This window comes from Aethalodelphis obliquidens, unplaced genomic scaffold (assembly GCF_003676395.1).
Source record: "Aethalodelphis obliquidens isolate GAN/ISIS:26980383/991018 unplaced genomic scaffold, ASM367639v1 scaffold16, whole genome shotgun sequence".
Taxonomy (NCBI): Eukaryota; Metazoa; Chordata; class Mammalia; order Artiodactyla; family Delphinidae; genus Aethalodelphis; species Aethalodelphis obliquidens.
This window is the reverse complement of record NW_020837960.1, coordinates 13,743,107-13,760,033: the sequence shown is the minus strand read 5'-3', so window position 1 is coordinate 13,760,033 and position 16,927 is coordinate 13,743,107. Positions and strand designations below refer to the sequence as shown.

General features: G+C 36.4%; 1 protein-coding gene across 11 annotated transcripts in view; it reads left to right on the top strand.

Annotated features, from left to right (window-relative positions):
- Positions 1 to 16,927, top strand: part of ZC3H13 (zinc finger CCCH-type containing 13) — a 91,423-nt gene that overhangs the window by 49,043 nt on the left and 25,453 nt on the right. For 9 of the 11 annotated variants that reach the window (XM_027116243.1, XM_027116239.1, XM_027116244.1 and 6 more), the window contains 3 exons: positions 5,384 to 5,694; positions 8,355 to 8,819; positions 12,906 to 13,097. In XM_027116243.1, coding sequence (XP_026972044.1) covers positions 5,384 to 5,694; positions 8,355 to 8,819; positions 12,906 to 13,097 — 968 coding nt within the window. Of the gene's footprint in view, positions 1 to 3,308; positions 3,334 to 5,383; positions 5,695 to 8,354; positions 8,820 to 12,905; positions 13,098 to 16,927 lie in introns of those variants that run through there. The other 2 variants (XM_027116247.1, XM_027116245.1) reach the window with 2 other exon arrangements.

Sequence of the window (16,927 nt, the reverse complement as noted above, 5' to 3'; positions counted from 1 at the left end):
CAGATGTTTGACAAAGACTGTTACCTATTGGATTAATTCTTTAATTTATTCATTATCTACCATTCATGTTCAAATACCATGGTCTGGACTGGTGAATCTTATTCTGTGGCCATGAAGGACAGGACAGGGAGGAATCCATGTGTGAACTAAGCATTTCTGTAGACTGAATTGATAGTTTCTTGAGTAAATATGTACCAGTGTTACTCAGTTATATATAGAGGATGGAAGAATTACATGTTAATGTTACATTAACATTATTATGGAGCATTTCACAACATAAAAATAGAATAGTATAATGACCCTCATATCCATAGTTTCATCTGTACCCCTATCCACCTCCCCCATCCAGTGTTATTTTGAAGCAAATCCCAGACTTCTTATTTCATTTCATCTGTATATATTTTAGTATATATCTCTAAAAGAGAAAGACACTTAAAAATATACAATCACTACCTATATCTATATATATATACACACACACAATCAGTATATATATATAACTGAATCACTTTGCTGTACACCAGAAACTCACACAATGTTGTAAATCAACCATACTTAAAAAAAAAATACAATCACTATACCAGTATCCCATCTAAAAGGAAAAAAGGAGAATAATGTAATTTTAAAATTCAGACTTTAAAAACATTGATGAATTTGTAATATCTTTTATAATATTTTCCCAATTAGTCGACATTAGCACAAATATCATGAAGGATATGCAAATCTTTTAATATTTATGTGGAACCTTTGTATTCAGATTGGGAGTTGCTTGTCTGAGGCATTGTCTTTTTTCTGCATTTAATTGAGCCCTGTCTATAGACCTAAAAAGTATTTTTACATGAATACTAATTTAGGCTAGGGTTATAAAATTAAGACACTTAAAGAAATATGTAATATAGCTGAACATAATTATATAATATACTGAATTCATGGTGGACGTGTTAAAAATGAAATCGTTTTATAAATATCAAAATAACTTCATCAGGGGGCAAAAAAGCCATTTACATTTAGTCCAGTTGATCAAGGCTTGGACTTCCTTTTATAGGTGTGATATTGGGAAAATCTGTTGAACTCAGAAAAGCTCCTGTTTTGCAGCCAAAATCTAGAGTGGTATTTACGTTCCTAAAAAGTGTGCTCTTAACCCTTTGTCTGTCATGCTTGATGGAATCAGAGACTTGAGAGGAAAATTGTTCTTCGGGGAGGTTTTCAGTAGCAGGAGGTGGTTGGGAAGTTTAGCCCTGTTTAATAATTGGTCCAATCAGAAATGCATAACACGGCATACAAAGGCCAAAAATTTAATCTGGTAAAAATATGGGACTGTGTAGTATGTAATGAGGTTAATGAAATAACAGATACCCAGCCACACTATCAAAATCCATCTCTGGCTGTGGTTTGGTGTTATCTGGTGGTAATTTTCTACTGACAGTTAAATGACCTGTGACTGGATTGAACTTCCAGGACAGTGGCAGTGATTTCAAGAATCTCCCTTATTTGACATCCATTTTCTTGGCCTGACTGAGGAGATTTGGGGTCTGAGAAGTCGGACTAGGGACTTGAGAACCGTTGTTTACCTCCCTCTTTCCTAAGACTGGATTGTTTGCTGTTTCTTGGCAGGGGCTGGGCCTCTCCATCTCCTCATCACCCCATCCTGTCCCAGGAGAAAGTGATAAGTTTAACTTCTTCCACCAGGCAGAAGATAGGAGCCAGCTGTCTTAATATTTGTTATGCTGGTGTATATTGTTTCTGGGCTTTATTGCATTTGGAATACCAACTCTCTTAGAGCTTAAAAACAATCTCCCCATGTGCCAGGGATACTGGATATTTGTCTCTTCTGACTCTTGATCACAACAATAGGTACAGTTTTTAGCTCACTCAAGTCATGGGATTGAACAAGTTCATGTAAGGCTTTTGAACCAGATTCTGGAAAATTATTATAATTAAATGGCACATAATTCTGGACTTGAATATCATTGAAGGATGTGCTAACAATGCTTATCTTAACATTCTTCTCCATTCTTAGACTGAGGTTTTTGAAATTAATTCATTTCTACATAAATGCAAAAATGAAATTGAACCAAAATTATTAGTACTTGGCTTAGATTTACTTGTATTATGTACTTCTTACTAGTTTGCTTGAATCACATCTGTTTTTCAAGTACCATTTATTTATGGAGGAGATATCTTTCAAAAGATTCCCACAACAAAAGTATTCTAGTTTCTGTAGATCATTCGGTTGGAAATGATTCCCCTTCTGAGGAGTATTTATCACCTGCTGCAAAGGGAGAGCAAGCTACTAGGTCTAAAACAAATCATCACACAGAAGCATTTTCTTTCTCTGTCTTACATATTTATTTAGGCAAGTTGCTCAACTTCTGAATGACACTTCCCTGCCCAAAACTCTCCAGTAATTTCTTTTATACTTAGAATAAAATCTGAACTTTTATCATGACCTAGAAGACTCCATATCCTCTGTCCCCTGCCTGCTTTCTGACCCTCTCATGAACTTTCCATTCTCCCATGAATCATAGTTATACTTGTCTTCTTTCTGTTCTTTTTATATATCACCATCCCTCCTGCCTCCTTTATGGTTGCTGAGTCCTCAGCATGAAAAGCTCTTCCCTCAAATTTTCAGCTCTTGGCTCAAAAGCTATCTTCTTAGTAAAGGCCCTTTCCTTACCAAGCACCTAATGTAGTCCCCCGATGTACTTTTTTTGGACCTAACAGTTTACACTTCATTACTCTGTTGTATAGACTTGTATGTTGCATTAATTAGCTGAAATTGGCTTTCTTTGTTGTTGGTGGGCTACTCCTGGACTCTGCAACTAAGACAGACTGTTTTTCAGTTCTCTCTGTCTCAGTTACCTCATAGGGTTGTCATCATGAAGACAAAATGAGTTAATATACGAAAGCACTTAAAACAATGCTGTGGACATAGTAACAGCATATGTTACCTGCTATTGTTAATATTATTATAATCATCATTATTGTTAGTGATTTTGTCTGTCTTCTTCATTTCTGTATCCTCAGTGTCAAAAATAATGCTTAGCATAAAAGGTACTCACTTAACATTTGTCCAGTGAATAAAAATGACTCTTTTCCTTCCTCCCTCCCTCCCTTCCTCCCTTCCTTCCCGCATCCCATTGGAGGTTAGGGCCTCAACATATAAATTTGGCGTGGAGGGTGGACACAAACATTCATTTGATAATGGATGATTAACTCAACAAACTTATTTTTTCCCTGAAGGATAAGTAGGAAGAAAAATATGGTGAAAATGCTGAAGCCGTAATGTGACAACACATTGGTGCTCTGTCCTTAATATGATAGCTTGATTATGTAAGCTTGAACCGAAATTTTTTCTTCCATGTTATAGACACCAAATTGGAATAGACATGTGATTAGACTGTAATGTGTTTTAAAAGATAGTATTATGAACTATTTTATTTAAGTTTTGTGAACAAATCACCAAAGGGTATTGCAGACATTCCTGAAATAATTTTGAGTATACTCCAGAAATAAACTCAAAACTAACCAAAATGTCAGTTCAGTGGAGAGCCACATTCTTTATTTTTTCAGTTTAGGTATTTCCAAACTGACTAGAACCTAATGAAATTGAAATTGGAAAGCACCAAATGATAGTCAAATTAGAATTTCTCAGTCTTGCAGTGATTTTTCTGTTCACTATTTGAATAGCCATTGGTCATAAATGGTTTTCCAAATTTGGGCAAGACCCATTGAGCATTTGTACTCATATCTGTTAGTAAATAAATTTCAGTTTAGACTCAATTAAGCTATGGTGGTTTATGTCTTATTTTTTTTATGTGAGAAAGGAATAACAATTTTTATTAAAAGCGTGAAAGTACTGCAGAATCGTAAATAACTATAATATTTAGGATAATGTGGTGTTCTAGTTAGCTGACTTTTATTTTTTAAGTCAACTATTATCCAAAAGGTGATTTTTTTTTTTTGCTTAATTTCTTGTTTTGCAAAATTCTTTCCTATATATCTGACCACTTTCCTGACTCAGTAACATGTATTTTATAGATTTAAACCTTTTATTGATAAAAGTTCTACTAAGGCATCATTTATAAACAGCATAGTTGAGAGCAGCGGTTCTCAACCAGGGTTGATTTTACCTCCCTGGGGACATTTGGAGATACCTGGAGTAGTTTTTTATTGGCATGAATGGGGATGGGAGGGAGATGGTACTGGCTTCTAGTGGTTAGGGGTCAGGGATGCTGCTCGACATCCTACAATGTACAGGACAGCCCGCCACCACAAAGAATTACTGAATACAAAATGTCAATAGTGTCAAGATTGAGGAATCCTGGTTTAGGATTAATAATGATTTTGCCAACATTGTGGAAGTTAAAAAAATATTTATCATAGGCAGTGAAGGTAATTCTAAAATATTTTGACAGGAACTCATAATTTTTTTGAACAAACATCTGTCCTCAAAATGATTACTTTGAGAAATATGATACTTATCTGAGCATGTGATGTCTGAAGTGTTGTTTTTTAAACATTAGTCCTGTTTCTTTTTAGTTATTGCCCAAATGTGTGTATTCTAGCTCTCCGTCACACACACCTTTTGCATATTCATTGTAGACACAGCCCAAGACATAACAGATTATAGGAGTGATTCAGATGTGCTTCATGAGTTTATAAGTTATTTCTCTGGCAGCAAAGAAGATGATTTGAAGGGAGCAGAGGAAGCCTCAGTTAAACCAAAGCTTATGAACTAAATTTCAGTTTGTTTTGCCCAAGAGTGAAGGCAGGTTATTTAAGATAAAGACAGTATAGACAGTATGTTCTTCTCTTAACTCTAGCTTTCTTTCCCTATCCTAAGTGTCAGCCCAGGCAGTGCAAACTTTTGTTTGGCGTAGCTGGTGATATCTTTTCCCGTCTCCCACAGCCCTGAATTATAGACGTTCTTACACCCACTTTCCTAGATCTTAGTATGTTTTCTCTTTAGCTCTTTGTGGGTTCCCTCCTCCAATACCTATTTACACTGTCAGAGATTATCTCTGGTAAGAGTGAGTTCCAGACTTCACGTGAGAGTAAGAACCATCTGTGCTCAGGGAGGATGTTACCTGGAAAAGGGAGTGTGCCTTGGAGCCAAAGCTCAGGAGAAGGGCAATGCATGTCTCATCTAGAACTGTTGTCTCAAGCTGACTTCAAAATCAGTCAGATCTTTAAAAATCAACTTGTTAATGATTTTACATCATTGTGAATTAAAATTTATCTTGGAATTATTATACTTTTAGCTTTAACTTTTACATTCAGGTTTTTTTGTTTGTTTCTTTGTTTTTAAAGAAGATTTTCTTTTGGCTAGAAATGAAAGCTCTTGAACATATTTTTTTTATTGTTGTTGCTTTCTTTATAGGTCCACTTCCCCAGCAGGACAGCATCATTCTCCTATATCTTCTAGACATCACTCATCTTCCTCACAATCAGGATCATCTATTCAAAGACATTCTCCTTCTCCTCGCCGGAAAAGAACTCCTTCACCATCTTATCAGAGGACAGTAACTCCACCTTTACGCCGCTCTGCTTCTCCCTATCCTTCACACTCTCTGTCTTCTCCTCAGAGAAAGCAGAGTCCCCCAAGACATCGGTCTCCAATGAGAGAAAAAGGGAGGCATGATCATGAACGCACTTCACAGTCTCATGATCGGCGTCATGAAAGGAGGGAAGGTAAATACTCCATTGTGGTTTTTTTTTTTTTAGAGTTCTTTAAGTGGATATTTTCTTTATTAAAAATAATGGACTTTCAGATTTATTGTTAAAACAAGAGGCAGAAGAGAACTGTGTTATATTACGTCTCTGTAACACATGGGTGATAGCTCTTGAGGGCAATAGGAGGTGCTTAAGGACACGGAAATGTAAGCTACTAAATAGATGTAAGTGGGCATTTATATGTATGCTCAGTTGGTCCTTTCTTTAGTTATGATGTTTTACTTGAGTACTTTCAAGTTCTAGAAATTTGGGATGGTATGATTCTTAGAGCGTCAGTCTAACTGCTTAGCTAATTCTTCAAAAACAACAGAGGTGAAGGAAAGAAAAGCAGCAAACCAGGGAGCAGAGTTAGAACATATCAGAAATATTTTGACTAAGAGGTGAGGGCTGGGGGAATGTTCAGAAAGTCAGTGTGAACCAAGTGATCAATATTCCAGGTCTAACTCAACAAAGAAGTCAAGCAAAGCAGTTTTCCTTTCTAGATCCCTGAGAATTATGTTAACTTTGAATTTGCTATTCCCTGTTCACGCTGAGATGTTATTATCGTCAAAACTTGGCAGTACAATCTAATAGCTCTCCTCTCTTTCTGTATTTCTTATCTAAGCTTCTTGTCCTTATTTATTTAACTTAACAAGTCTTTTTCCTGACATTTCCTGAGTTAGTTTTTTAACATAATGAGTACTCAGGAAATACAATACTTGCTGACTTGCAACAACATTTCTGTTTAATGTGCATTTTTAAAGCATCGTACACCATGCTTCTGCACCCCACACAAGACTGACAAAAGGTCACAATTTGAGTATCGTATAGCAGTCGCCTATGAAACATGTCGAAGTTAGTTTTTTCTCTTCCAATCAACAGTGCAAGTTATTTTATTCAAGAAATGATGGATGCATAGGTAGGGACTGGAGAGAGCACCTATTTTAAAGAATTATTCCTTGTGTACATGATTTTGGAACCAGATCAGCACAGCAGTGTTTATGGAACATTGGTAAGATGGGAAAATTCTCTTATACCTATCTATGAACAACTAGAGTTGACTGGGAATATAGTATATATTTCATGACTACTTACTGAATGAAAACTATTATTTCAAAACATAATTTATTAAACACACTAATGAAGGGGAAATTTAGTATGCAGTTGAGTCTCATAGGAGTGCTTTTTTGTAGTAAGAGGGGTTTGTGTTATAGGAGGAATCCTTTTAATAATAAACCATACATTTTTAGGTTCTTTGTGAGGAGGATGTTTCTTTAACCTTCCATACAAGAGATGTAGTAGGCGTTTATTCCTCTCTATTTAGAGGTCATTTTTTGAAATAAGAATAATTTTAGTGAAAGGATGGGGAGGTAGATAAAGAACAAAATATAGTAACTAGATGTATTCGTAAAGACAGCTGGGGGTATCATAAAAAGAGAATCTAATACTAAGTGAACAAATTTCTAGGCACATTTGGTACTGGAGGAGGACTGGAAGGGATGGATGTGCACAAAAAGAGATGGGGATGTTGTCAGATTCTTGCCTAGTGCTTCTATCCTTATATGGCATTTATGGATGTAGGCATATGGGCAAAGTTATTTTGCAGGGGAGATAAGTTATTGATGAGAATCTAGGGGGTCTTGTGGATACTGGGCGGAGAAAGTCTGTGGACCTAGCCATAGGTAAATTTATAATGTCCTCGACCAAGAGCTGCTACAGTTGCTTAAATAGCCTCAGATCTTGGGGCTGTTGCAGAGTGTAAGAACAATTTATGAAGGAATCTGATAAAAAGTACAGGGTTTGTTCTTTGAGGGTCTCTTGTTAATTCTTTCAGTTCATATCAGATTTATGCTGTAATCAATTTATACTTTTCTAGGCATCTCTAAAGAACAGTTTCTAATCTTTGCAAATTCCTATGATGTACGGGGCTGACAAAACCATTTAAGCTCTGGGCCTCTGTTCCTTCATTTATACAATGACAAGGTTGGATTAAGTAACTATTGAGGTTCATTCCAGCTTTTTTAAAACTGAAATTATTTTTTTAATTTTTCTATGAAATGTTAGAAAATGCTTTAAGTAGAAAAATCTTCAGAGACAGGAGTGTGATTTCATTAAATAGCTCAAAAAATAAATAAATAAGGGGGGGGGGGAGAGAGAATAACAGTATGTGTTTACCAGCCAGCATACTAATAGTAGGCTACTCTCAAGTGCTTAAGTACATTGGAGGTAGTCATGTGTGCTCTAGTCTGGCCTAATACTTGGTAGAGATGATTAAAATCACTTGTGCCTCTGGATCTAAAAGTGATTTCTAAAAAAGTAGGCCATCATTGATAGATCAACTTAACTTGTTTCAGTTGTTTAAGATTTATAAGTATGGGTACGTTGATGTGAGAAGATCATGTTCAAAGTTTATCCAATCAAGACAAATAATCCAGATGTTAATAAAATTACCTTTGGAATTTTAGCTTACAGATAGTTTTATTTTTCTCATTTGCCCATGTTTTCTCCTTTTATTTTTTGTTAAGAGTAGAAATTATACCATTGTATTAAAAATTTTAAAGCTCTGTATTAAATACATCGTCTGGTTTCCTAAAATTTTGTGAAAGGAATTACAGTGTATTTCCAAAATTGCGTTACAGAGACTAGAGGAAAAAGGGATAGAGAAAAGGACACAAGAGAAGAACGAGAGTATGAACAGGATCAGAGCTCTTCTAGAGACCACAGAGATGACAGAGAACCTCGAGATGGTCGGGATCGGAGAGATGCCAGAGATACTAGAGACCGAAGGGAACTAAGAGACTCCAGAGACATTCGGGACTCCAGGGAGATGCGAGATTACAGCAGAGATAACAAAGAGAGCCGTGATCCCAGAGATTCTCGGTCTACTCGTGATGCTCACGACTACAGGGACCGTGAAAGTCGAGATGCTCATCGAAAGGAGGATGCATATCAGGAAGAATCCCGAAGTTATGGCAGAAACCACTTGAGAGAAGAAAGTTCTCGCACTGAAATAAGAAATGAGTCCAGAAATGAGTCTCGAAGTGAAATTAGGAATGATCGGATGGGCAGAAGTAGGGGAAGAGGTCCAGAGTTACCTGAAAAGGGTAAGGTTTTTGACTTGTCAGTGAACTGTATGTTGTATGTTCATAGAGAAATTATTAACCTCCTAAGATTTGTTTTCTAAAGATATTATTTCTGACGTTCATTATCACTTTGTCAAAGTAATTTTCAATTAATTGAGTTTGTGATTTTCCCTATAAGTTCCGAATAGGAATTATTAGCTACAGTAGCAGAAGATAGATGAGGCCTGACTTAGACCTCCTGTTTGAATTATGTCCAGTCATGCCTACCATCTTGTTTAATGTGGAACACTAAGAGAATTGCTATCAGGCAAAAAAGTAGCATCAAAAAGAAATAATTTCTAATAAACAGGTATATAGATAAAATGATCATTAAAATGAGATTAAATGGTGGGCTTTCAAAATTGGTGGTGTCAGAAATGACTGACTTGTGTATTCATCAGTACTTGTGCTTGCTTCAAAGCCACCTCAGAACATCACATATCTGCATCTTGAGCCATTTTTCTCATCTTCCTCTAAAAAGCATTTGCCATCATCATTGTCATCAATAACTACCTACCTATATGTTTTTGACTGTCTCCGAACTGCCTTAACTGAGTTAGCTTTGACCTCTCTCTTCCTCCGCCCACTTCGCTCCCCTTCCCCAAAACACTGCTGCAGAATTCTGACCACTCTTACTCTTTCCATAGGCCTGTTGGTTTATCCTGGTCAGTATTACAGTTTCACATTAAGATGAAGGCCCCTCACCTTCTCCTCCATAGTTGTCTTGGCTTTTCTTGGCCCTTTGCTTTTTCATATACATTTAAAAAATGAGTTGTCTTTTTTTTTTTAATTTCATGAAAAACTGTTGGATTTTTATTTCATGGACATTAAATTTGTTGATTTGTAACTTTTTCTGTTAAGGTCTTGTACATGTTTTGTTCCTGTGTACCCTCTATTTTTGTTGCCATTGTAAATGGTACTTAAAAAAATTCTCTTTTTAATAATGCATTCACATGGTTCAGAATTTCAGAGCTGCAAAAGGATGTATAGTGAAAGCCTCCCTTCTATCCCTGACCTGGTTTCTTCTTTCGCCAATTTTGTATGTATCCATCTGAAGAATATTCTACACAAGCAGATGTATACGTCTATTCATTTTCTCCTCTGGTTTTCCAAATATAATTAAAAAAATTTTTTTATTAAAAAAAAACACACAACTATATACTCTATACCCTGCTGTTTTCACTTAAAAAATATTTTGGGGACTTCCCTGGTGGCGCAGTCGTTAAGAATCAGCCTGCCAATGCAGAGGACACAGGGGTGAGCCCTGGTCCAGGAAGATCCCACATGCCATGGAGCAACTAAGCCTGTGCACCACAACTACTGAGCCTGCATTCTGGAACCCGCGAGCCACAGCTGCTGAGCCCGTGTGCCACAACTACTGAAGCCCGCACACCTAGAGCCCGTGCTCTGCAACAAGAGAAGCCACTGCAGTGAGAAGCCCACGCACCACAACGAAGTGTAGCCCCCACTCGCCGCAACTAGAGAAAGCCTGTGTGCAGCAACAGAGACCCAACACAGCCAAAAATAAATAAATAAATTTATTAAAAAAAAAATCTTGCAGATGGTTCTGTATCAGTCAACTTGGTAAATAGCCACCTCCTTTTGAAAGAGTGCATAGTGTATGTTGTAGGATATACCATAAAGTTAATAAATCCTGTGTATTAGTTGTTCTAATCTTTTTTTGTTTTTGAATACTGTTTTAAGGGAATAACTGTGTACAGGTACACCAAATTATATATTTTAAAACTTTTTTTTTGATGCTTATTGCTGGTGTACGGAAATGGTAATATTTTTATACTAATCTTACATTGTGATGTTGCTGTATTTTCTTAGTAGATCTAATTAGATTCTCTTAAACATTTATGTATGGGAACAGACAGATTTGGCTCTTCCTTTCTGAGTATTATTTATTTACTGTCAAGTAACCTGCTGAGCAGCTGTTTCAATGAACTGTTTACTACAAGTGATATAATGGGCTTCTTTGCTTTGTTCCAGATTTTAAAGGATTATTGTTGGCATTTCACCATTAAGCATGGTGTTTGTAAATTTTTAGCAGATGCTTTTTATTGTGTTAAGGATGTCTCCTAATTTCCAAACTTAGCTGACAGCTTCTATCATGATTGTTTTTCTGTATCTTGAGATCATATAGTCAGTCTCTTTTACCTTGTTACTTATGTTAATGTATTTTTTAAAATTTAGAACTATTCTTGCATTTCTAAGATAAATACACATTTCATTTTTTAAAAAAGTTCTAAAATAGGTGTGTTAAAATTTAATTTTGAATTAAGTATCTTTGTTTTTAATTGAGATTGGCATATAATCAGTGGTATGATGGTAAATATTTAACAACTTACTCATCAGGCAAAACGCCCTGGCTTGTAGCTAATGCCAATTTCCATGGTGTAAATTACTCCTGCCATAGCAGATTTTGAGCTACTAACGTCACTCAGTGTGGACATGGGAAGAGGTGCACACAGTTGGCTCTTCGGAGCCAGTGTTAACCGGTTCCACCATACCACTGCATAGCTCTTGTTTTTTATATTGTCTTTGTTTGGTTTGGTGATCAGAGTTATAGTAGCCATATAAAATGTGTTGGAAGTGTTGCTTCTTTTTTTCTCTTCTTTGGAACAATTTATGTATAAATAATTAGTTATCTTTTTTTATATATATAAATTTATTTTTGGCTGCATTGCGTCTTTGTTGCTGCATGTGGGCTTTTCTCTAGTTGCAGCGAGCAGGGGCTACTCTGTTGCGGTGCGCAGGCTTCTCCTTGTGGTGGCTTCCCTTGTTGTGGAGCACGGGCTCTAGGCGCGCGGGCTTTAGAGCGCAGGTTCAGTAGTTATGGCGCATGGGCTTAGTTACTCTGCAGCATGTGGGATCTTCCGAAACCAGGGCTCGAACCCATGTCCCCTGCATTGGCAGGCGGACTCTCAACCACTGCGCCATCAGGGAAGCCCTACCACTTTTTTTTTAACCACATTTTTTTCCCATTCATCTGTCATTGGGCATTTAGGTTGCTTCCATGTCTTGGCTATTGTAAATAAGGCTGCAGTGAACATGGGAGTAAAGATATCTCTTTCAGATCCTGATTTCAGTTCCTCTGTCTGTATACCCAGAAGTGGAATTGCTGGATCATATAGTAGTTCTGTAATTTTTTGAGGAACCTCCATACTATTTTCCACAGTGTGTGTGTATCCTTGTATTACCATCGCCACAATCAAGATACTCAGCTGTATCATCACAAGACTCCCTGTGTTACCTCTTTATAGCCACACTCAAATCCCCTCCCCATCCTTGACCTCTGGCAACCACTAATATGTCCATCATTTTATAATTGTTATTTCACAAATGTTACATAAATGGAATCCTGCTGTCTGTATGCTGTTGAGATTGGCTTTTTCACTCAGCACAGTTTCCTTGAGGTTCATCCAAGTTGTTGTGTGTATCAACAGTTTGCTCCTTGTTGTAATATTCCATGATCCGGATGTACCACAGTTTGTTTAGCCTTCACCCACTGAAAGACATTTGGGTATTTTCCAGTTTGGGGCTATAACTACTGTGAACATTCTAAAATGTTACTACTGTGAACATTCATTTCCCAATTTTTTAATGAAAAATTTCAGGTACCACCTACTGTCAACAAAATACCTTGGTTCTGTATTGGAATGTTTTCACTATAAACTGTAGTCAATGCAATATATCCATATCCTGAATTATTTTTATGATATTTCTGTGATTTAGATATGAATTAATAGTTTTAGTTTCGTTGTTTTTTGGCTTAATTGAAATGAGTCTCTTTGCTTTATGATTCCATTATATGTCCTTTTTTATAGGTAGGGAAAACTGGTACTTAGCTTACCCAAGTCAGTCATTACACACCTTGGGTGTTCTGATCCAACATTTAATATCCTTTTTGACAATGAATACCACACTTTGAAATATAAAAAAACCCACCAAAACCAGAAAAACCCCACATATCTTTATATGTTTTGGGGAGGAAAGATTGTGACTGACAACTTGTTGAATAAAGTGTACTTGTTAAATATTGTGTGAATATCCTTTGTTTAGGAAGTCGAGGCACAAGAGGTTCTCAAATTGATAGTCACAGTAGTACTAGCAACTATCATGACAGCTGGGAAACTCGAAGTAGCTATCCTGAAAGAGACAGATATCCTGAAAGAGACAACAGAGATCAAGCAAGAGATTCTTCCTTTGAGAGAAGACATGGAGAGAGAGACCGTCGTGACAACAGAGAGAGAGGTTTGTTAAATGAAATTTTATTAAATAGTGACCGACATTGATTGGGAGAATTGTTTTTTTTCAACCATTATCAGTTTACTTTTTAACATAAAATATCTTTTAAGACTTTTGCTTGTTGACACATTTTAAATTATTATACTTATTCATATAATCTTCCATTTTTACTTAGTTTAGGAGAGATTATGTTAGTAACTAGCTACCAGTACCTACTTGGTAACAGAGCAGGTGCTGAATTAGTAGGTACTTGCATACTGCAGGAGTTAAGGTGCCTTGCTGTATGTCTCTTACCTTAACCAAACAGCTCACAACGTTTTAAAGAATATAGATGCTTGGGTGACGTTTCAGGTATTTCTGATTCAGGAGGTAAAGTTTCTCATCTGAGTATCCTGGCCACTCACTCACTAGCTATGATACACAGTCTTGTAAGGACTGCCAGGGAGAAACAAGAAAAAACTGATAAAGATAGTGCTGGGGGTTGTTTAGAGAAATGTTTTATTCATGTTCCTTCCTGAGAATATGTAATACTTGGTTTAAATTTAAATTCTTGTATATTTTAAGCTAAAAGTGTTCTGTTACTACTAGATGATCTCTTAAATCAGTTTTTTAAAAAATAAATTTATTTATTTTTGGCTGCGTTGGGTCTTCGTTGCTACGTGCGGGCTTTCTCTAGTTGTGGCGAGCGGGGACGACTCTCCATTGCAGTGCGGTGGCTTCTTATTGCGGTGGCTTCTCTTGTTGTGGAGCATGGGCTCTAGGCGCATGGGCTTCAGTAGTTGTGGCACGTGGGCTCAGTAGTTGTGGCTCGCGGGCTCCAGAGCGCAGATTCAGTAATTGTGGCGCATGGGCTTAGTTGTTCCATGGCATGTGGGATCTTCCCAGACCAGGGATTGAACCCATGTCTCCTGCATTGGCATGCGAATTCTTAACCACTGCGCCACCAGGGAAGTCCCTTAAATCAGTTTTGAAGCAAGATACTAGAAGGCATTTAAGAAGGGTTATAAGTACTTTCTTTAACAAGCTTTTATTCTGTACAGATTAGGGCCTTTAAACATTTATGACCTTATGAAGGTCTTACTAACCTTGCCTGCTTACTAAAGTAAGGTTTGCTGTAATGCTGAGGTTAATATAGTACAAGACTTGATGGAGTAGGGAATTGAGTATTGATGCTTCACAGTGGGCTGAATTAAATCAAATATTCTTTATAATATTAAGTCAGAGAATGTATATTTTAAATCCTTTATCTTTCAGTATCCGTGAGTTTATGTATGATAAGAGAATCTATGTTTCATATTTTAGGAGATTTGGGCTAAGAGAAGGGTAGTAATTTTTCCAGTGTTAGAGAAGTAAGTTCTAAAGCTAAAAGTCGAACTCAGGTCTTCTGACTATAAGTCTTATTCCCTTTTTATTTTATTTTACTGTAACTACTTCAATAAATATCAGTTGTATGATTGAAAGAGAAATATATTTTTGATAATGATATATTCTACAAATGTTTATTGAGTACCCATGCACTTTGCTAGGTTTTTGGAGTACAACACTTGTGCTTATAGAACTTTATAAAGGGGACGATATCCCCCCTGAAAAAAGAAAAGTGATTGTTGGGTGCTGTCAAGGAAACATACAAGGGATCCAGATAGAAATAAAGGATGAGAGGGACCTACTTTATTCAGATAGTGTGCTTATGAAAAATTTGCGATGAAATTTATGCAGAGGCATAAATGCAAGGGAAGAAGCTAGCATTGCAGGTATTGAAGGGTAAAAACATTCCATGCAGAGGAAAGAATGTGTGCCGATTCCGAGACAGGAAATAGCTTAGTATGTCCTAGAGTTTGAAATAAGATCGTTGTGACTAGAATGTGGTGAGCCAAGGGAGATAGATAAAGGTTGAAGGTAGAGATGTGTTCAGGACCTTGTTCTGTGCTCAGGAATTTAAATCTTCCCGTTAGTTCTTCACAGCCTAATTAGGGTACGAATAGACAGTTAAATATGATAAATACTACTACTATATAAAGTTCTGTGAGAAGACAAAGATGCAGACAGAATACTGAGGCAGTCTATAAAAGCTTCCTAAAGAAGAGACATCTGAATTAGGGCCTGAAAGATAAATAGGAGTTGGCTAGAAGGAATCATGGAAGAAACACTGCAGGGAGAGGGTGCAGCATGTGCAGACACACAGGACTAAAAGAAACATATACTTTGGAGTAGTAAAGAGTTATGAGGTTGGAGTAGAGGTGTGCTGTAATCGGTAGGGAAGGAAAGAAGCTAGGAAGAAGGATGGGGGGGTGTGTGGTGAGAGACTATAGACCACGTTGTAAATGGCCTAGTAAGTCAGGCTAAAAATTTTGGATTTATTTGCCTTTTTCATTGCCTAGGAGATGAGTGCTTTTAAGCAGTTTTTTTGTTTGTTTAGCAGCTGGAAAAAAATACAGAGTTTTCCTCAGAAAAAGAAAAAAGGTATTAAGGAGTCTGGCAAAAGACGGAAGACAAGGATACCAACCAGTTAGACCATTGATAACATGGGCATCTAAGAAGAGCTGATCCAAGTCTAAGTTAACTATTAATTGTAGGGATTGAGAGAGGAAATAGAATAAAGAAATATTTTGAGAGTGAAATTGATGGTACTCGAATATGATGGTACTTGGAAAACTCAGAGGTTTCCAGCTTTCATGAATGGGTATACCATTCATTAAAATAAGGAAATACATGAAGAGAAGTATGCTTTTGAAGAACACATTTTGGGGGAAAGATAGGGAAGATGGTTGAGATGTGTTAAAGTGGTGTTCCTTTCCATTTTCTCTGAAGTAAGTAACCTTGTCATTGTGGTTGGGAAAATAGACTTTTTATTTGTCAAAAAAAGCTTGCCTGAGTAAAGGAGTCTGTTCCCTAACATTGCTGTAATCAGGAATTTCAAGTATGAATTGCTATAAGTTGCAGTATTGAATTTGTTTGAGGTTGTTTTCTAATTATTGTGACATTAGTATGATCCCCAAACCAAGAATTCAGACAGTCTAAGACATGAGTGTACAGCCTTCCAGGAATCTAGAGTGCAGTACAATAGAACCATTTTAAATTTAAACTGGTTTCAGCAAAAGTAAAAAAGAATTTAAGAAAATTGACTTCTAGTCCTGATGTTCCAAGTATCTACCATCTCTGTGACTTTGACAAATCAACTTCTGACCATAAATTCTAAGAAGAAAAGGGGTAAAGGGGCTGGACAAGGTTTAGCTTTGTTTTGTTTTAGCTTTAAAATTCTGTGAATTTTCATATCTTGATCTAATAAATATGGATAATTCTTATATTTTTCATCTGTGATAAGAAAGGAAATTCAAATTATTAGATTGAACCCTTCACTAAAAATATCCTAAAATTATTCTGCTTAATAAGTTGATGTCAGAGATTGCACTTACAAACCTGTTGGCCATATTGTAGTATGCCTTTTATGACTAACTAGTAAACAGTACTGTGTAGTGTGAAAATAGAGATATCGCAGTAGCCTAGATCATAGCACAGTCACCTACTTTCAAAAATGGCTATCTCTGTGGAAGAGTTCATGCCATTTTCTTAGACATCTTTTGATCCCAGACTAATTTCTTGCTCAACTGGGCATACTGGGTAGCATGCATTCAGTTTGTGTTTATATGATTCATGTATTAAATATATATATATATATATATATATATATATAAATGTGATGGGGTTATCATTTAACATTTTAAGAAAACAGCTCTTCATCTGAGTAATCAGTTATATGATTAAATAAAATTTTTAGTCGATTAGTAATTATTAATTATAAATATATATCACTAATATGAAACACTTTTTACATTTGA